This window comes from Corvus cornix, chromosome 1A, assembly GCF_000738735.6.
Source record: "Corvus cornix cornix isolate S_Up_H32 chromosome 1A, ASM73873v5, whole genome shotgun sequence".
Classification (NCBI taxonomy): domain Eukaryota; kingdom Metazoa; phylum Chordata; class Aves; order Passeriformes; family Corvidae; genus Corvus; species Corvus cornix.
The window spans coordinates 26,727,561-26,749,390 of NC_047057.1; the positions used below are offsets into that span (position 1 = coordinate 26,727,561).

At 35.1% G+C, this 21,830-nt stretch overlaps 1 protein-coding gene across 3 annotated transcripts in view; it reads left to right on the plus strand.

The window, feature by feature from the left end:
• IMMP2L (inner mitochondrial membrane peptidase subunit 2) overlaps nt 1-21,830 on the plus strand; it is a 428,434-nt gene that overhangs the window by 271,737 nt on the left and 134,867 nt on the right. For all 3 annotated transcript variants that reach the window (XM_010413549.4, XM_039571270.1, XM_039571268.1), the window contains exon 4: nt 13,338-13,403. In XM_010413549.4, coding sequence (XP_010411851.1) covers nt 13,338-13,403 — 66 coding nt within the window. The remainder of the gene's footprint in view (nt 1-13,337; nt 13,404-21,830) is intronic.

The following is a 21,830-nucleotide window of genomic DNA, read 5'->3' on the forward strand; positions in this document are numbered from 1 at the left end:
ACAAATTATGAGGCTCAATATCAAGTTAAATGAGTGAAATCTCATGACCTGAAATCTCTGGCCTACATGTACATTATCAACATAGTTTCATGGCAGCTACCCATGTCTTCCTCTTTAGCACCTTACAGACAAAAAATAATTTGATCCTTCTTTTACTGGAAGTTAGAGTGACTTTGTCTTATAGTTGGTGCTGACTAGTAGCAATCATAAGGATAATTACCATCAACCAGATAACATATAATGATATTGGGGAGGTATTTCAACTACTTTTCTTATGTATAATTCATAAAGTATAATTACTTTATGAAACAAAAGTATAATGAAGAGAGTTCAAACAAATATTTCAGTGTTTGCATTGACTGGACTGACCCACCTGTGAGTGTTGCCCTTTGTGGAAACACATGTGCGAGTGTGCCAGCAGTATGGAATTCCCCACTCCCGTGAATGAATTGGCTTGTCTTTGGGGGGGAGTTAGGGATGAGGGGCATTTGCTCCTCACTGCATTCAATTCAATACTGCCTAATCCTAACAAAGACACGCTTGTGAACACCTAATGGAAGAACAGCTTCCATTTTTTTCCTCCTCCAAGCTCATAAACAGGCAGGAATTTGAGAGATTCGTATTATGTTTTTTATGACAGATTTGTACCACAAACATCCTTGTCTGCTGAGTACTCCTTGCCTGTCACTAGTTGTTTTGCTGCTGGCAACTCATCTTGACAACTTGAACTGATCACAAAGCAGAGAAATATGTTATGTTCCAAATGTGACAACTATTTTTTAATAACATTTTGATTATGTTTCAATTAATCATTTGTAAAGCTTAGTTCTCTTGCATACTGTCTGCACACCAAACTTGAATAGTGTAGATAAGTGCACTGGTAGCTTTTTATCAGACACCAGAAATCATGAATGTCAGTCACTTAGTGCTTTGAATGTACAGAGAGTTACATAAGTAGTAAGTCTTAGTATTGCTATTCAGTTAAAAAGAAACTTACCCTAATCCTACTGTTTCTGAGTTGTATAAATCCTTTGAACAAATCTCATAGATACCTTTTTATATTCTTGCACAGCTTCTTTCAGAGAAGTAAGGTTATACCTCTACCATTATGGCTCCGACAGCCTTACTATTATCCTCCTTTCTAAACATATTGCCAGCTTGAGTTTTAAGGAACTGTGTTGGTAACCATTTCTGTAGTGATGCGTCATTTGAAGCACATATGCAAGGGCTATCTTTAGATTTGGAGCCAGAAGTATACGGCTAGTGTTTCAAAACACTACATCATACAACTTAAATACATTCCAGTTTAAATTTTATGCTTTTTGACTGCAACAAATACCTATCAGGAACGTGTAGTAGAATAACCTTTGGAGAATCAAAATTATAAGGTTAGGCTGTTCTAAATAATTAATTTTGTGATACAGTAGGCACGAGTGTTGAAACAAACTGTATGATTTCCCAGTTTTTACTCTTGTTATTTGGCTGTTCATAACCCAAATAATTTGTATTGTTGTTCTTGCTTTCTTACAATAAGGATGTGAAAGAGCTTCTGTCAAACTCAGATGCATTAAAGTCTGTGTTTCAAACCTGTTGTGGATATACACCTTTAATGAAAATATAAAGGCTTAAAATTAGACTGGCAAAGCCAATAATGCCAAGTTTTAATTAGCTGAATTAACCTTTTTGTGTTTCTAATTGATATTCTCTGTCAAGAGACAGTTAACACATTTAAGAAAAAAATTCTGAAAATTTTTGTTAATCCCACGCTGTATCTTGCATTTTTTCCTCCCAAGTTTTCATGCTGCTAATACTGCCAATACTTCCAGTCACTAAGAAGTAAAGAATTATTCTTCCATACTAGTTTCTGATACAAACTTGTGTCATTAGTCCTTCTGGCTTGCATTTTACCTTGCTAACTTTCTGACTGTTTTCTGTGAGATGGCTTTCTCTTTTTTTTTGTTCTGTAAAACTTTCAGAAATAAGACACTTGCTTAAAAAGAAAACCAAACAAACCAATGTGGATTAAAAGAAACTTAAGACTGGGCCAAAAATGTTGAATTTTAGGAAAACTGGAATTCACATCGATCTTCATGGATCCAGTTTAAAAAGGTGAATATACAAAAATTATAAATAATTTGTTTGAACTTTAGTCTCATGGATAAAGGGTGAGGAGGAATTAGTCTTCAGAATGTGAAAAAAGTGTCTGCAAAATTTAGTCCATTCTTTCTCCCTCCCTGCTTGTCTCTTCTGCCAGTCTCTCCCTTACCTAGCAACATTCTGAGCAGCATATCACTTCCTTGGAGAAAATGGTGATGGGGACCTTCTGTGGGAAACTGTGGCATAGGATTGGGTTTGACAGCGTGGATGGGGCTAGGATGGGGTTTGCTGCTGCCTGATACCAAAGAATTCATTTTGGGTGCGATAACCAGAGTGGACTGTAGCGTGGGAAGAACTGGGAAGCAAGTGTGCAGACCAAAGCCCGAGGCTGTGTGCGCAGTTGGGGCAGAGAGGGAGCAGATTTGGCCTTCATGGCAAAGGGGAGCGCTGTCAGAAAAGCTTGTAAACTGCTATGTATGAAGGGAAAAAAGCATCTGTAAGTATAAATACTTTACTCATTTATGCTGTTCACTGTTGATGACACTTCTTATTTATTTAATCTTCCTTTCTTAATATTTTAACTAAATATATTTGCCATCATACAAGAGAAGGAATGTCTTACAGCTCAGAATCCTAAAAATCTCATGGCAAAAACCAACAGGGGGTACTGTTTATTCTTGACAAGCTCCTCAAAGTTCTTTATGCCTGCTCAGGTGATCAAATTCACTTAAAACAATATCCATAGTTATTGTGCAGGGTCCCTTGTGCTTTCTTTGGAGGCTCCTAAGTAGAGGATAATGCAATGAGTACCAAATGGAGCACAATGCTTGGTGACCTGCTGACACAGAAGATCAGGTTTTGAGACAGAATATCGTGGGGAAAAATACTCCCTATTAAATTTGCCATTGCGTCTCTTTGCTAAATCCTCATAAGCAGGTCATAAATTATATTACTACAAAGATTTCTGTCACAGAAGCCAATCTATGTTTAATTCAGCCTGACATCATCTGCAGGGTGGAAACCTGCAGTTAATTGTGGGCATTTTTCCCCAAATGCTATCTAAACTAAAAGTGAAGGCTGTGAAGCAAAAATCCAATTCTATGTTGGTTTCTTATTATTGTGAGAGGTGTTACCTGTGTCCAATAATCTTATTACTGCTCTTTTTTTTAAGCATGTCTTGTAACTTCTGCAAATAAAACTTTGTAACTGTGGTTTTGTTTTGCTGATGTTATTTCTCACTTTTTTTCTGTATTCTATTACAAAAAAACCCTACATTTTCAGCTATGTAAATCCTTAGCAGCACTCTCTATTTCTGAAATGTTATTTTATGATATAACTGTATAAAAGTTCCAGTGAATTTAACGTTGCACAGTCTGAAAATAATTTATATATTCGTGTGCTTACTGAGAACTTTGAGATATTTAGTATTCTGTCCTATGGACAGGTTTTTTTAATGACCATGAATAGAGATACAAATTTTTTTTTTTAGTTAAACCTCCGTCTTTACATTTTACCAGTTGGAAGATAATTGATTTTCATGTTCTTTGTCATAAACATGGAAAAAAGTAATTGTATTGCATGCAGCTCTATTAAAAAAAAAAAAAAAGAGATAATTCTCAAGTCAGGACTTCTACAGGCCTCTGTAGTGAACTTTAAATTGTTGGCTTGTTTGGTTTTCTGTGAATTTATGTTGACATGTCTCTATTCTTAAACTATTTTTTACTAAGAAAGTATATTACAACGATATAAAAAGTATACATTATACTGTTATTGGAAATCCTCTACCTCACCATTAATACTTTCTTTCCTGTGTTATTTGAAAAACAAAATCTTCTACAGATACTTCTAAGGTAGATGAAACAACATTTTTAAGCAGTTTGTCTTTAATCATTTAATGTTAAGATGGCTAGACTAAGCTGATGTCTGTCTTCTTTTGTAGTCATCGAGGAGAGGGATACTCCTCCAAAGACTGATTCATCCCACTTTAATTGTTACTTTCTGTGCATTGACTATAACAGACTTAACTCATTTGAAAGGCTTAGTTTCTTGACTGTAGCTGAGATTAAATTTGGGAAAATATATCCAGCTACTTAGAATTATCAAGAAAGAGATTTTCACAGCAGGTGCTTGAAACAGCATTAGAAGAATTTAAAAAGCAATGTGCTGATGGAATTTAGATGATTTCAAAATAGACAAAAACTTCAGCTTCTTCAGAGTCATATTTTTTTTACTAAATATAATGTTAATCCTATCTGATATGCTAAAGTTGGTATCCATGAGAGATAATATGAGAACCAGACTTCTTAATGTTTAAAATTATTTTGAGATAACGTTTTGGTTCCTAGGTCACTGATGTTTTTAACACCTAAAAATGCATCCAGTCCTTTTTTTAATAGTTGTTGTGGCATTCTATAACTAGAGAAGTTTTCTGGTACCCCATCAGAAAGGAAAGGAATAATGATTGAAAATTGCTGCCCAATGTGTGTGTGGTGTGTAGCTACAATTGCCATTTTAGGGTGAGCAACTGATTACTTAATTTTGTATGCTTGGAAGAGTTGCCACTGAATACAGGTCTAATCCCAGAATCAAAGAAGGTAAAAAAGTGCGTCTTACATCACGTATGATAACTTTTTGGATCATTCTAATAGGTAATGTGTAGATAAATTAGGTTATTTCTATGTAATAACCCATATGGCAATGTAAGAATTCTTTTCAAGCATTTGATTACATTTTGCAGTTTTCTGTGCCTTTCCCTCTGTTGTCTGTTGCAACAGAAGTAATATTTTATTTCCATTAGAGAGTAGAATATTTGGGTAGCTGTGGTGGAGGTGAAATGTGGCTCCTACACTACAGCATAGGGGTTAATGAAACAGTGTATATATTACTGTTGTTGACTTAAGCATAGAAACTCAGGTGTTCTCATTCCTAGATCAGGCTAACTTCCTATTTGCTTGATAAATATTTCTGTGTATGCTTCCAAAGTCAAAGGTTAAGTTAGAGTTTTTCAACCCTTTTGAAAAAGGTGAAGATAAGGTGAAATGGCCAGTTAAAACAGCAAGTAATTAATTGAGTCTCTTTGTTAACAGGAAGAAGGTCAAGTGCACATAACTATTGTGATTACACAGTCTGCATTACAAGCAGCTGAGTCATTTAACCTGAAAGTGGTTAGATTGGAAGGCTGGGAAACAATTAAATGTGATTTTCCTTCAAAGTAGTAGCTATACTTCCAAGTTACTATAGTATTTTGAGGTTTTTTCAGTCCCTTGTTGTTTTGCAGTACCAATTAGTTTTATTACTGTGAAACATTTTATTTAGAGTTTATTGTCTTTTTTTTTTTTTCTTTCTTGCCTTACGGTAGCTAACTGGCTGCAATTTAAAAATGAAAATGCCAATTTCTAATGGAGGTGTAGTTTATTTTTTTATTATTATTTTTTGGCTTTGTCTTGTATATAATTCTGCAAGTTTTTCAGATACACAGTTTTGATTGCCTGATCTGAAGTGTAGAAAAGATTGCTTAATTTTGTCATATAGGAAGTATACATCTAGTTAATGCTGGGGAGAATCCATAGTTACGTGCTGATGATGATCAAATTATTTGTGATATCCTTCCAACATCTATGAAAAACACTGAAAATCAGATGCTGCTGATGTCTCATCATACAGTGAGGTTTCAATTATAGCATGCTGTAGATGTACCATGGAAAAGTCAGATGTTTTGAAATTATGGAAACCTTTATTAATTTCCCTCCAACTTCATCCCTAGTGTAGGAGATCTCTGCTAAATAGTGTCTGGTAGCAGGAGATACATTATGGATGTTTATTTACTTGGAAGCCACTTTTTTGCTTTAGAGAGTTACTTCCTGCTCTACTTGAAAGCTCAAGGCTAAATCAGGATGTAGAGAGAAGGAAAGGAATAGAAACCCATAGAAAGGGAAAGGAGCAACAAGCATGAAAGAATCATAGAATGATTAGGGTTGGAAAAGACCTCCAAGATCATTGAGTCCAACCCTTGACTGAACACCACTTTATTGACTGGGCCATAACATTAAGTACCACATCCACTTGTTTCTTGAACACTTCTAAGAAAAGCAGAGCTTGAGAGAATTGTTTACTACTTGTATGACTCCTTTTCTGAGGCTTCATGCAGGTGTTATATTCAGATTGTTATTTTTGTTTAGAGGTTGCTCAGAATTCACCAAGAAATTTCAAGGAAACATTACTCTAGATTATACACAAACAGATTGAAATGTAAGAAAAACAAAACAAAACTACCTTTCCAACAGTGCATGCTTGGAATCTATAATTATTATGAAACACTACTTCCAGTAAAAACAAAAAAGGTTTGTTGGCAGTGAATTATTTTGCTTTTTAACAGAGGTTGAAGAAATGTTGATGCAATATGGAGTTAGGAATTACAGGATGTTACTAGAAGCAGTTTTCCTCATATTTTTAATTATATCTTTGTACATATTTTGCACTGGAGGTGTTGAGCAAATCAAGCATCACCAGAACTTATGCCTAACCAGTTGGTGCAACTGCTGTCTTTAAGTAGTTATTTTGTAAATTATGGGTGAAAAATGGTGAATATTCAAAATGGTTCACTAAACTAGTATTTATTAAGACTGGGGCCTACTTCCTCAAATTTAGGCCAAAGGAAATCCAGGACCATTTGAGGAATTATTTTTGATGCTCTCATTGGCTGCTAACATTTTCAAAATTGCATATAATTTCTACATAATATTTGTTTGACAAAATTGGTAATCTAATCTATTTCACTTCCTCTAAAGGTATAACACAGTTTTAATCCAGAAAGGGGTTCAAACACTGATACTGAATGGCAAGCACAGGACTCAAAACAGTTTTTGTAGTGTGGAATACCATTTGGAAAATGACTCTTTTGAAGAGGCTGAAAGACAAAGGAGAAAATGCAAATTACTTCATGACCTGCAATAAATTTCCAGCATTTAAACAAAGAAAAGGGCTTTAGAAATGTCTTGTCTGAGCAAAATCATCACCTGGTTTATTTCTCATTCTATTAGTAGAAGCTAAAATAAAGTTGTTAAATCAGGAATAGGTTTTGTCAAGCAAACCTGGTATGTTTTATCAGTAAAATTACAAAACAGCTAGCTAAACATAATTTTGATACAGGCTGTAATATAGATATCTGGTTTCTTCAAGTATTCTTTTTACTGCCACATTATGTTTTGATCAAGAAATTTGCCTTTTATGGAGTTAATGGGGGACATAAGACAGATTATGAAACAGGCTCTGTTCAGCTGTGAAGGTGTAGATATGGTTGGAGGCACATCTGTGAACAGTAATATTTCCAGCAGGTTGCTGAGTCATCCAAAGGTAGGTGCTGGTTTTGTCAATTGACTTCCTAATCATTGGCCAAGCGTGCAAGGAATGCAGGGATGGACAGGATAGCATGATGTAAATCACATGGTTGGTGTTCACAAACATGCTCTATACAATGTGAAGTGCAAGTAGTGATCTGAACTTTATTGTTTTAGCAAGCAGTTTGCTCAGAGAAGGTTTAATTGTCACTTTTGGTATCTTTTCAACACCAGCTCCTATGATGAAAAGGATGAGCTTTTTGTCTGACTATACAAAAATAAATGGAATGAAAAACAGGAGAGAAATTTTTGGATTGAGCCAGCAAATAAGGCCATGTTGCTCTACTTAATTGATTACTAAGCGTAGTAATTATCCAAGCTGAATAATACTAGGTTCCCATGTGTGCTAAGAAGAAAATGAAAATGTTGGAGGAGTTTGAAAAATGGTAACAAAAAATAGTCCCAAAATTGAAAAACTGTGTGCTAAGAAGTTTAGGAAATTCTAGCTGATGAATCCAAGAACTATGGTGCCCAAATCTTTCTTCATGAAGAAGTAAGATGTTGAGGGGTTTTCTGCCTTGGAGGAGTAGGCATGAAATTGAAATTGAACTAGGATAAATCCAATTTTGAAAGCAGATGCAACTTCCTAATAGCAAGGATAATTAAACTGTGGAGTAATTTCTCTGGATGTTAGTCTCATTGCAACTCAGAACGTTGAGACATGATATCATAACGTTCTTTAAAAATGCTTAATAATAGAATTAAGTACTGCAAGAAAAACATAGGAAAAAACTATCTGTGGGCTACAGTAGATAAATAAAGTGATCGGTAGGGTCTCTTCTAGCATCAGAGCTTGCATCTGTGACAAAATATTTTGTCTTTTAAGATATTAACATCCTGATTCTTCATATACTTGAATAAGACTAAAGGCTGTAGAAGTGAAAAAGAATTAATGTTTTAAGGTTATCTAACCTTACCAACCACTCAAGGCAGGTTAGACTCTGAATTTGGGTCAGGCTGCCCAGAACTGTGTCCCGCTGAGCTCTGAGTACCTCGGTGATTCATAGCCTCTCAGGGCAGCCTGCACCACTGGAATTTCCCTTGCTGCCACTCATGTTGCTTGCTAATCTCCTTTGCCGTGTACCTTTCCAAAAATTCTGAATTCCTAATCAGCAATTAGATAGATGGCAATAGCAATTGAACCCTTGGCCTAGTCTCTGATCTGCACAAACCCGATTTCCTTAGCCACTGCTGTTACCTTGCTCTTCTGTTACTATTATTTTGGTGTCACATTTTTCCAGTTGTGAGTACGTCTCTTGTATCGGTGGATCCAAACTGAACACAGATACTAAACCTGGTATTGGATACATTTAATGCAGTAATTCTGTACAAAAGAAATTGATAACAGGAATGATAACTAAAGCAAGAAGAAAATAAGTATGAACTTTTTTTTTCCGTCGCTGTTATATTGCATGTTATTTTCCACAATATAGAAATTGTGTCATAACCTGTGATGTAATTAGATGTTATATTTATTATGAGATTCACTATCTGCATAAAGAGGCATGGAATTTAGATGAAAGTTATGGACTGGGAAAAAATTTAAACAAGTAGATGAAAAATATTTTAGTTTAGAGAATATATGCATATATTAAGTAAATTTCCATTCTTATACAATATTTAGAATTGGCTGTGTTGGATCTGTCCTATCATAGCTATGGTACTTGGAGGAATGAAAGAATGAATATTACTACATATTTCCTACTGTACAGAGTTTGAGCATCAGCTACTATGCTGGCAACAGGAAGCAAGGATGAGCAACAGAAAATAAGAAAGAGATAGCTCCAATGTGTCTCTCTGTTTCCTCTTCCTCCAAGCATGTTTTTTAGGTAAAGCCACCAAAACCATACTGTGAGGTTCCCAATTCTTTAGGTATATTAATACCACTTATTCTGGGCTCCATCACATTTTAGTTACTTCTCTAGCTATTGATTGGATCCCCAAATGGGTTGAGAAGGAGATAAGCAGCGTATTTTTCATCCTGCATCAATCCTGGAAACTCCCAGAAGTGTAGACTCCAGGTATGCTAGAATTTTTGATGAGACAGGAATTAGTTTAGGGAAATGAACAGCTCACTGAGTGAAGCTTTGAATTGCAATGTTAGGCTAAGATCTCAAAAATCCCCCCTTATCCTATTTTATGGAGTTAAGTCCTTTTCAGTATCTGTCATTAACAACATAAATAGAAGCAGAAATTTTGATTTTGAAGAAGGTGGTCTTCATTACTTCAGTCCGTTTATACTACAACAACACGGTGCTAATTTCTTCAGTTGCCTCCGTGTAAATGATGATCAAATCCCATAAATCTCAATCTGAAGTAAACTGAGAATAATCTGAAGACAAACTTCCAGGCTGCTGCCTAAACATCTTGCTTCTATCTCATAAAAAGTGAAGTAATTTTCTAACAGTAATATACATACTTGTGCATATAAATAGATACATACATACAAAAATTGAAAACTTTAGGCACTTTTCCCTGCAACTTTTTAATAAATGTCTGTTATTTGTCCTGTTCTAGAAGATGCTAAGTTAGTATAAAAAATCCAGTAATTTTCAAAGAGTGAGCACAAAATCTTTCCAGGTTGTCTGTGATAATGGATGAGTAACATTAAACACATGTAGATCATCAAAGTATCTAATTAAAGCTATTCCTTTGAAATATATTGTGTGCTTTTTCATTGAGTTCACAGTATCAGGTCTCTTTCTAATGTAGGAACCCAAAAAATCTGAGTGTTTATTCAAGGAAAAAAAATATTATTGTATGTTGTAGTATTAATTTAGTTGGACTGTGCTTCACTTATTTTGCTGGGATCTTAGGGCATTTTCTAAAAACTTTCTCTCTAGAAAAGCCTGTAGAAACTGAAGTTAAGCATGATTTTCTGTGCACACTCTTGAGAAAAATGTACTTAGGAAATTCAGAGAATGAAAAAAGAATCAAATAACAAATACAAAATCAAGAAATGTTATGAAAAGTTTTTGTTTGATCAAATGTTAATTAGCTCATGGAGCAATTGTTTAAAATTGTGCTGGGCAGTATTCACTAGAGCAAATAAATAATCCAAGTGGTTGAAAGGGAAATGTTTCAGAGTAATATTGACAAAAATACTCAGTTGCTAAATATGTAAAAAGAAAGCTTTCAGGGAATTGTCACCATTTTTATCTGACAATTGCTTGCTAAAAAGTGGATTTTTCTGCTGGCTGTTAAATTTTTCCTGTTTTTCCTGGGAAACATGCTTTGTAGTACTGTGATCCCACACTGTTCTTTACAGGGTTGAACACAGAAGAGAGAAATTGCCTGTATGTTTTTGTGATTTCAATAACCAGTGAAATCCCAGTGTTATGCTATACACCATTCAGGAAGATATCAATATCCATCACTTCAGAACCAGTCTCTCTTACCTCCTGTTTGCACACTGGCTCTTGAAAAAACCATTCTGCTCAGCTCTTGAAAATCCTTGGTGTAAAAGTTATTGGCCACTTCGAGCCTGCTAATCTGTCTTTTACCAGTCCTTTGCCATTTTAATGAATTATAATCAGAATGTTAGTATGAAGCTTATTTTAAAAATATTCTGGCTTCCAATATTAAAAATATTACTGATTCATAATAACTACTTGCAAGGAATTCCTTGAAGTTTTTCTGATAAATTATGTGTTTGGTTCAAATATATCATTGCTAGCAAAAAAGCAACCACTCTTTGAACAACTACTCATACCTCAAATTTAGAGAGACTTTTTTTCAAGGTCAGCAGAAATTTTTGCACAAGGAAGGAAAATTAAGGGAGGGGTCAGTAATTGCATTACAATATATATATTCTAATCAAGTGGAAATGCCTACTGGGAAATTGCTGAGAACCTTTGAAAGTAAGGCATTGAACCAGAACAGGATTTTGAAGGAGCAAACATAAAATTTGTTTTCATTCAATCTTTAAGAAATGCACATTTCATCACATACATTATGTATTATCATTTCAATTGCTTAAATATTACATGAAAATATTACAGCCTGAACTTAAATGGATTAAAAATTAAATAAATTGGCAGTAAAGTAACTTCAAAAAATATTTTTAATTTGTAATAGCTTGTAGTAAAGGTGTGTTGTGTTTTCTTAGACTGTGCTTTGGTTGAGAATAAGACATGGTCAATGCTCAAATGAGTGCTCAGTGAAGTAAGTGTTGCTTGCAAGGAGCAGCATCAGAAAGTGCTGTGGATATTCCCTGTATTTAAATCATATGAGCATCTGAAACTTGATTAATTCCTCCCAAGACTGGCATACAAAATATTATGAAACTGTGTATTTCTACCTTAAGAAGGAACATGAAATTTAAGACTTAACTGGAATATACAACTATTCAGATAAAATGAATGCTAAATAAAATATTACTCTAAATTACGTAATGATTTGAAAATTTGAGTGATGACTAGGGAGTCAAAGTATGGTCTTTATTCATATTCAGTGTTCCTTATTGCTTGTTGAAAATAAGGTTTCCTGGCTTGGTAAACTGTAAAGGGAACCCATTTGATATTTTGAAATTCAGAATTAGGCTTCTTGAATTTTATTTCATTACATTGAAAGAGAAATTTATTTCAAATGTATTGACATGCACCCACAAGAAAAAGACCTAATACCTCAGACTAATTTTAAAATATTTAGAATACTTTTTTTGGCCTAATATTTAAAAAAAAAAAAAAAATCAACAAATAAGTCTGAACCCATTTTTTCTTTTTAACTATTGGAATGGTAGGGAACCTCAAATGCCTTTAGTCATGCAGCAGTGTGGGCAAGCTTTTCATCCAGACTTAGCTCAGGTTTGCTTTTTAAAGAAGTGTAATCTTAGTGTGCTGCCGTTTGACCAGAGATGAGCTCAAAGATGGTGTTAAGCCATGAAAACTGTAAAGTACACCTCTGTCAGTACAGTCTAGCAGACTGTACTTAAAGTCTTAATAGGGAGAACCCAAGCATCAACAGAAAATAAAAGCAGTTTGTTCCTTCCCTGACTTTTCTATCTACAAGCAGCAAATAAAAAGAATTGTTTCTTTAGTAACATGAAGACATTCCACTAAGTTTGCATATTAAATAATTAAAAGCGAAAAGTAAAAGAAAAGAGGGAAAGTGTAAAGTATAAAGAAAAAGAAAATTGATGGTGCATATATGTCTACATTAACCTGTCAAAAGTACAGTAGAATAATACTTTTAACAGTCTATCTATTAGTGTTCATTCAGGAAGTTCAAATATTGAGGCTGGGCATGCAAGTTCATCTTTGCTTTCTCATATTATTATGTATTATGTGATCAGAATCTACTCAATAAAAATACATATGGGAAGATAAGTGAAAACATGGCAATGCATTCAGAAGCTGAAACTTTCATAAAATTTTGTAACTTTTTTTTTTTTTTTAAACTTCCATAATTCCCTAGGCAAAGTTTACCTAAATCAGTGATAGAAATTAATATAACATAGGAAGATTTTTTTCCCAAAGCGATTGAATGACATAAATGTTTAACACAATATGATGGAGAATTCAGGTTTTAATACATTAATCTATTTTCAAAGGTATGCTTCTCATTGGTAGTGGGATGCTTTGCTTCTAGTGTTGTGGAGTGTATTTTTCATGGCAAAAGGTATGTTGATTATTGTGGTGTTTGTAAGCAGGTCATCATCTGCTTTTCAGTAATGGTTTGCAATGACAGAGATTGCAGTAGCTTCACTTCACCATGGAACATAATGACTGATGCTAAATCAAGGAGAACATGGAATTTTCTAATGACTTTCATAGTGTCTATTTCTTTCAATTTCTTAAAACATTGGAAATGTTACTGATTGTGTAACCTTATTCCCTGTCTCAGGTCTCCTAGAAATCCTGAACAGAAGATCATTAAACGAGTGATTGCTCTTGAAGGAGACATTATCAAGTAAGTATTTTAAGCCTTAGTTGCAGAGTCTTTATAGGAATAGTGCAGCTTTTTAGTATATTTTAAATCAGTATCCTAGACAACGAGTACTTTCTAGCATTTTCTATTATTAACAAGGATGTCAGCATTGTACCTGTCTCTTTTTTAATGAGAGGAGAAATGCTATACAAAACTACTCACTCTCTCGTGAAATGTACATGGGTACAAATAATGCTTGTTTCTGAGAATATCTCTGCCACAAATCAAGGCAGGTAATTGTACAGCAGTTTTCAATGAGATTGTAGGGCTGTGATTTTTCATTTAGAAAGTCCAGCTGATGTTTCATACTGGTGTGGGCAAGTAAAAGTAGGTTGTTTTTTAGGCTTTTGTTTGTTTGGTTTTTTCAGGGTTTTGTGTTTGGTATTTTATTTTATTTTATTTTATTTTATTTTGGAGACAAAGAACCCTCATAGATTCCTGTCTTCACTGCAGTGTATAGGCATCTGTAGGGAATATGGTGGAACTGATTTTGAGTAAATTATTCTATCAGAAAAAAAAACCATTGTAGCAAGAGTAGACTCTAGAGTACTTCAAGACTCGGTTTACTCTGACAGATAGACCTTCCTACTGGGGCTGTATGGCAATAAATTACCACTAGATGTAAATAAAACGTTTTTGTGAGAACAGTATTATTTTGAAGAAAATATTTTCTTGAAAAGGTTTATTTTTGCCAGGTACAGAATTGAATAGGCATAGAGGTGGGAGGGTAAATCTCTAGTTTCCCATACTGAGATGTGAATGACCCCGGGAGATCTCAGACAATATGGCAGACTGTGACTCAATTCATTTAGATAATGATTCTTGCTCTGGTTTAGTGAATATTTAAGAAGTCCTTGACAGCTGCAATTCAAATCAAGGATATGAATTTGATCTCAGTGGGCCCTAGTTAACAGCATGGCCTCTGTGGAATATGTCTATGTCTTTTTTTTTTTTTTTTTTTTGCCTCTTGCAGTCAATACAATTTCTGTTTTATTGAAAAATTCTGAATTATCTCGGTTTGGAAAACCAAGATAAATTGTTGAAGACAAATATCTAAAATAACAGGCACAAAGAAGATAATTTGATGTCCAAAAACTACAGACATCTATAGCTAAAACTACCTATCACTTCCAAGAACTAAAGACAGAGGACTAGTGTATGTACTGTCTTTTATTGACCTGTGTCCTTAAGAAGGGACTTATTTCTTGCTGCAATTGATATTAGTGCTGTAATTCATATAAGTGATAAAAATGTCATTTTTGTTCCAGTATTCCTCATTCATTTTTGTGGTAATATCAGAAAGAGATTGCAATGTAGGGTAACTTCAAGGGTTACTTTATTATTGTATGTTTATTTGTATGTTCAATATATAAAAAATAATATTTATTTATATGTTCTATATTATTAACATATTTGCCTTATTTTTTGAAACTGAATGTAGATTTTGATAAAAAAAGGACATTTAATTAAATAAATTCTAGCTTTAGGAAATTTACTATGCCGTATATTCAAACTTCTTAAGACTTGGAACTTTTCACTAACATTTGTTGGTGTTCTTGGCCAAATGGACAAAGGTGTGTGGCACAGGTGTGTTCAGAATACTGATGAGCCTGCAGGGGAATCACTCATGGACACAGAAGACTGTACAATTCTCCTCATTTGTGTGTGGTAAACCTGGTTAGATTTATTGATAGAAATATTGATAGAAGTCTCAGTTACTCAGACATGCTTTTTCTTTTTTTTTATTTGAAGATGTGACAATTGTCCCAGAGCTTTTTGCTGTTTGTCTTGGTTTTGGCTGGGATAGAGTTAATTTTCTTCCTGTAGCGGGTACAGTGCTGCATTTTTTGGCTTTAGAATGAGAATGATGTTGATAACAAAGTTATGCTTCAGTTTTTGCTGAGTAGTGCATACCCTAAGTCAAGGACTTTCTGGTTACCCATGCTTTGCCAGTGAGGAGGTGCACAACAATCTGGGGGGGAGGAGCATGGCCAGGACAGCTGACCCAAACTGGGCAGAGGGACATTCCATACCACAGAATATCACACTCAGTGTGCAAACTGTGGGGAGCTGGATGGGAAGCACTGATCACTGCTTGGGGATGGGTGGTGAGTGATTTTATTGTGCATCACTTGCCATTCCTGAGTTTTATTCCTCTCTTTCTCCTTTCAATAATAATAACAACAACAACAATAACAAAGATAGTAGCAGTGATTATTATGTAATTAATTTCTGTTGTTGTTGTCATTAGCATTTTATTTTATTTCTTTTCCATTATTGAGCTGTTCTTTCTCAACCCATGAAGTTCACCTTTTCTTTCCAATTCTCTTCGCTGTCCCTGGCAGGGAGGGGTGGAGTGAGCAAGTGGCTGTGTGGCATTTAGTTTCCAGCTGCAATTAAATCAGACAAACAGTATTGCCATGGGTTGAGATAAGAAAAGTGATAGGCAATATGATCTGTGATTCTGTAGTTGTGTTTTCATAGCAGAACGAATTATCTTTATTTGGTCCATTTGGAGTATTAGGGATAATACAAAAAGGCTGTGTTTTCTCATGTTATCAATTAAGGTAAGTTAGTTATCATTTTGCTATTTTTTAATTACTGAAAGTGATGAAAGATCAAATAGGCAGAGCCATTAGTGCCATAGGAAAGGCCCCTTATATTTTGACTTGAGTTCAGGAGCTACAACTCCATGGCAGAAATATCCTATTTTTCAAATCTTAATATCTAAAAGTATTTAATAAAATGAAAATCGTGACATTTTAGAAGTAATAATGACTGACTTAGAGTTTTTGTAAAGGTGTGTAGGTGAAAGATCTATAATAGGTCCATTTTCTCCTTTAATTTTGTATTTTTCAGGTAGTCAGACATTATGGACTGCATAATAATTTACTTTTTGAAATATGATTTGAGGCATTGGAAAATGCTACAAACTCACTGAAATAAAAATGCTGTCATTTCAGTTTTCTATTCCTGTTTCCAGTCTAGTTGCTAGTGCAGGTGAAGCGAGTTTGGTTGTGTCTTGTGAATCACCAGAAGCATACAGTACATGCCACAAACCTGTAACAGATAATTTAATTTAGATAAGCTAGTACAACTTCCTTTTTCAAAAGAATTTAAAGAATGGCCAAAAAATCACCACTTAGTCCTTGAGAATGAGTCTATAGTTCAGCCTGTATATAGACAATATTGCAAAGTGTAGCTCCCGTTGATCAGGATTTGTTTTGTTTTCCATGGATTCACAGGAGAATTAACTTTACGTAGAAAATCAGTTCCTGAAGACTGTTTAAATGATAAGTCTTCCAAAGGAGGCCCTATTTTAAAAGTCAATATAATCTAATTTGTTAAAAATTAATGTTGGTATTATAAAACACTTGGAGTAATTTGAGATTAAAGTTATTAAAACTCATTTATCTTAAATGCATTACTGGTAATTCAAAAATCTATAGTAATCTTTCACAGATGAGTTATGGTATGTTTTCAGTAACAAAAATAAATTATGGTTTATGTGAAGGAAACCAAAACTGGGATTAAGCTAGCAACATTTGAAATTGTCTGTTCAGTACCTTGCTGAACTAATTTGTTTTCCTCCTGTCTGTCACGGTTCCAAAGGTCTGCAGGAGCTTGGTGTGCCAGTTATGTTTTTTTCATCTATTTGTTTGCTTCTTAATACTCTACCTGAATGATTAGTGATCAGTGTGAGTGAGATGAGTGAGAATGATTAGTGAGCCTCTAGGAAGAGTAATTTTAAAAAAAAAGGTTATGTCTGGGAATATTGTTAGGCTCTTCAGGAGTTAGTGTTCTGAACTGAGTGCTTCAGCAAAATGTTGTTGCGTTTACATGTTGCATCTTGCAAAATTGCTCTGAAGATGTGAATAAGGAAGTACTCCTTGTTTCTCAAAGCATGACACTGCAGAGATAGATCATTACATTATTAAGCTGTAGGTCTAAACCAACTTTTCAACAGTAACTTTTCAGCTTTTACTACAAGGTTTATCATTAAGTTGTAGAAACTTGCCACAGAAAGTTAGGAAGGAAAGAAGTATAATGGGATTTAAAAAAAGCTAGAGAATTAATAGAAATAAAGCCCCTATAAAAAAAAATTAATAAAGCTATTAAATACAGCGATCATTGTATTAACTTTTTGTACTCCTGTTGTCAAGTTCATGCAGGCTGTTATATTTCTTCCAGTCAAAGATTTCATACTTAAATTATAAGCAAAATCTGGTCATTCTGTCCACTTGGTAGAGAGCCCTTTCAGCTTCAAACTGTCATTACTACGTGCAAGGGTTTGGTTGCTTTTTTTATTCTCAGAGGGTTGGTGTCAGTGGCATCCGGTGTCCCTTTAGTGTGAAAGATAATCAGTAAGGGTTTTTTACTGTTTGGGTTTTTTTTTTTTGTTTTACTGAACCCACTCAATTTTGTCAGACATTATGGCTGCCATTTTTTTTTCACTGAGGTCCAGGAGTGATTGTCCAACAAAACAGCTGTCTTCACACAAGAGACCATACTGGATGATAACAGTTTGTGTTAGATTATAGAAAAAAATCAGTGTCTTCCTCTAGGAAGCAGAACAGCCTTCAGAAAAACTCAGACTTTGCCAGTGTTGGAGCACAAGAATGTCTCTATACATAACATCTTCAGGGCAATCACCTGGCGGGAATTGCATACAAACCTTTGCCATTTAATGATACAGAAGCAATTTTCTGTTCAATAGTGCTGTAGTAAGACTTTTTGTTCCCTCTTCCCTCACTGCCCCCAACATATACACATAGATCCCTGGTAACTATTCTGAGGTACTGCTTATGTGGTAAGGTACTGCTTGCAATGGCTGAAAGTTAGAATAGGAAAATAGATTATCAGTAAAACACATTAAAATCTAGGAATCACGGTAGGTGATGACACACAGGGTATGTTTTATGGCGGTGTCCTAATCTCTTCTTCATCAAAGTCCACTGTGTCTGTCTTTGGGTTTTGAATATAAATCTGTGAGTGGTCAGATCCACATTGACAGGAGTGGTAGATCTGCAGAAATGAGAACAGATTGTACTCTACAGAGACACAGCACTATCCTCATGGATTACAAATTTTGGAATATCTTTTATTTAGACTAAGTGTCGTCTTCATATTGTTCTGTCTTAGTTCTTTATGTATCTAAAGGACATAGAAGCAGTCAAATTACTTTAGATGAAAACTCTTCATCCTCTAAAATATTCTTATTTTGTGTCTATGTGCACAGAATATCTCACAGGTTTTATGCAGTTTATTTTGCACTACTTACTGTTAGGTACTGAAGGGATTTTTTTTAGCCAGTGGAAGTTTTTATTTAGGTTCAGCTATACTGCTCTGTTGTGACTCTTTATCATTGATCGTATTCTTTCGAGTCTCCTAAATAGAGTTTCCATTGATTTTGATTCCATTTCCATATGCTGAGTCCTTGCATGACTGGACTCCATTTCTTTAAATGCAAATGATGAGAATGTATATTGGTGCAGCATCTTTAACTCAGAAAAACAATTTGAGAAATGCACAGTGAAGTATCCATAATGAATTTCTAAGGTTCTATAGATCTTTAGGCCCAGTAGTGAAGGTACAAAAAGCTGGATTTTTGAAATTTGACGTTATGAACAGTGCTGTGATACACACAGTGTTTTAGGAAAAGAAAGTGTTTAAAAAAAAAAAAAGTGTTTTAGGGAAAGAAAAATACCATTGTATCAGACCACACATAGACTTCGGTGTGCATTTTGGGGCAGAAAGACAACAGTAATAGGGAACAAGTACAGCAGAGGGCTCCATGTCCTCAAGTGCAACAGCAGCTGCAGCAGTTGCCTTTCCAGGAGATGTTGGGCCAATGGGACTTGTTCAGCCTGGAGAAGAGAAGGCTTTGGGGTGACCTAACAGAAAGCCCCCCACTACATATGGGGAGGTTAGAAAGAAGGTGGAACTGGGCCTAGTGGTGCACTGGCCATAGAGGTTCAGACTGGACAAAAACCACTTTCTCTTCGAGGATGGTTAGGCAATAGGGCTATTGCCAGAGAAGCTGTGGCTTCCATCCTTGGAGGTGTGCAAGGCCCGACTGAATAAAGCCCTCAGTAATGGACCTTGTAGCTCACCGTGGTTTTGGCTGGAGTTTGGGCTGGCGATCTCCTGATGATTCCTGCAACCTGAACTATCCTATGATTCTACGATAGCAAACACTAATTTTCAAATGTCTTACTTCACATTTAGATGAATATTTCCTCTGTTAGAAGCTTAAACAAACGCAGTGTAGTCATGTCACTTAAGAGAGCATGTCTTTCATAGACATTTTTCTTTAAAGAAACAGATTTGATTTCTATTTCACTGAAAGTTGATTTGCTGCCAAGACATCAGATGGTGAGAAAAGACATGCATACAAGTATAATCATTCCAATGGGAAGCTCAATAGGTTGTCGTTATGAAGATTTTCAAAAAGTGAGCAGCAAGAGACTAAAATGCATTAACACCTTAAAAGTCCAATAGTTAATAAAATACCCTCATGTATTTTAATTTTCAAAAATTATTTCCTTTTTGCAACCTATGGATACAAATTTCATTGGTGATCTGAAATTTGGCCCTTAAATCCATACTTAGACATCAGAATAAAGGGTGTGTTTAGTAAAACTGCTCTTTGTTCTGAACAGTTTAGAACTGCATCTTCTTGATGTTTAGATGTCTGGTTAAGCAGTTTGTGGATATCAGCTTAGCTTCATTTCAACTCTGGCTCTCATCTATGTGTATTGCATTAAAAGCTCACTGTGACAAGAACAAAGATGAGGGTAGGAGGAAGGAAAGAGTATTAAACCCATTTTATAGATGAGAAAGTCAGGATGAAAGATGTTGTTGTAGGCTTATGCTTATATAAGAAGCTTGTGGAACAGATATTAACTGAGCTCCCTGGGCTCCTCATCTCAGAAAATGAACAATAAGTTCATGTATTTGTCAGCAAAGATTTTTCTAGGTGTACTGAAAGGCAAACAGGTTCAAAACCTGGAAATTCGTGCACTTTCCTCCTATAAATTGAAACTACAATTTTTATTAACTCAAGCAGTATTAGGACCAGGCATATTCTTATGTTTGCAATTTGAGGAAAAACATGCTGAAACAAAATACTCTGCTCTGGATAATGTAAATAAATCTTACTGGTTATTTCATTTTACGTCAGTGCAAAAGTCCTCTTTCTGTCTTGAATATATTTTGTGTGCTGAACTCAGCCAGTGACACCGTGAAAATGTTGTATCCACATACCATAATGAGTAGCAAACTGTCTTTCAAGATAGTCTCAGTATGAGGTTGTTTTATTATCTGTATCATTATTTTGGCTTTAGAGTCCCAAATGATGACTTTTTTGGTGTGTGTGTGTGTGGGGGTGGTTTCCATCTGAATTTCTTTTTCTCCTTTGAAGAAAGATTTAAGAAGACTTTCTGTTCATTTCAAATCGAGTAATGGTCAAGTAACTGTAATTGACTGAGGTGGGTGGTTTTTTAAAGGTATTGCTTTTCTTGCTCCCCTTCCATTTCTACACACACGCACCAACACACGCACACTCACACACACACACACACACACACACTCTCTCTCTCTCTCTTCCCTCCTGCCTCCCACCCCCCAGAACTGGAGATACAGCTCATGTCATTGATTTAAGCTGGTCGTATGCATGATACTACTCCAGTCTAACGGTAAAAGTAATTTCCATTTCCACACATATGCAGGAAAACAACAGCCGCTGCACCACTTTTGAAGCTGTACATAAAAAAAGCTTAGCTTGCCTCCAGTGTTCTTCCTAAATGCTCATATTTCCTATGCCTTCACCTGGGCTGCCTTTTGGAACTGCTGAAGGCAGCTTAAGTGAACACCATGTACTTGTCATTGCAATGAGCTGACAGGGACCACATGTCTGCTTACCAACTCCAGCTGAAGCACAGTAACTTCTTAAAATGCACCGACGCTGCCGTTTGGGATCATCTGAACAGACTCTCATAGGATCAGAGCCTCAGTTGGTATGACGACTCTCAGCTCTCCTAATGTTAAGAGAAATAGGCCAATTTAGTCTAAATGAAAATCTTAAATTTGTTTTTTTTTAATATTTTTTTAAGGATAAGAGTATATGTAAAGAAAACATTTTTTGGGGACTAGACTATATGTAAAGAATACAAAAAATGTCATCTCTTCAAAGTTGATTTTATGCATTTCTTATTTTTCCATTGAGTGGAGTAAGGAATACACAATTCTACACAGAATAAACTGATGATGCTTTAGCTGTCTGTTATTTTGTTTTAACTTAGAAAAATAGTGTGAACTTTCCCATTTGTTTGCTTCATTTCTTCATTAGATTTATAGCCTGACAGTTTTTTTAGTGCCTGTGCCTTTTTTACAGCACTATTTGTCAGC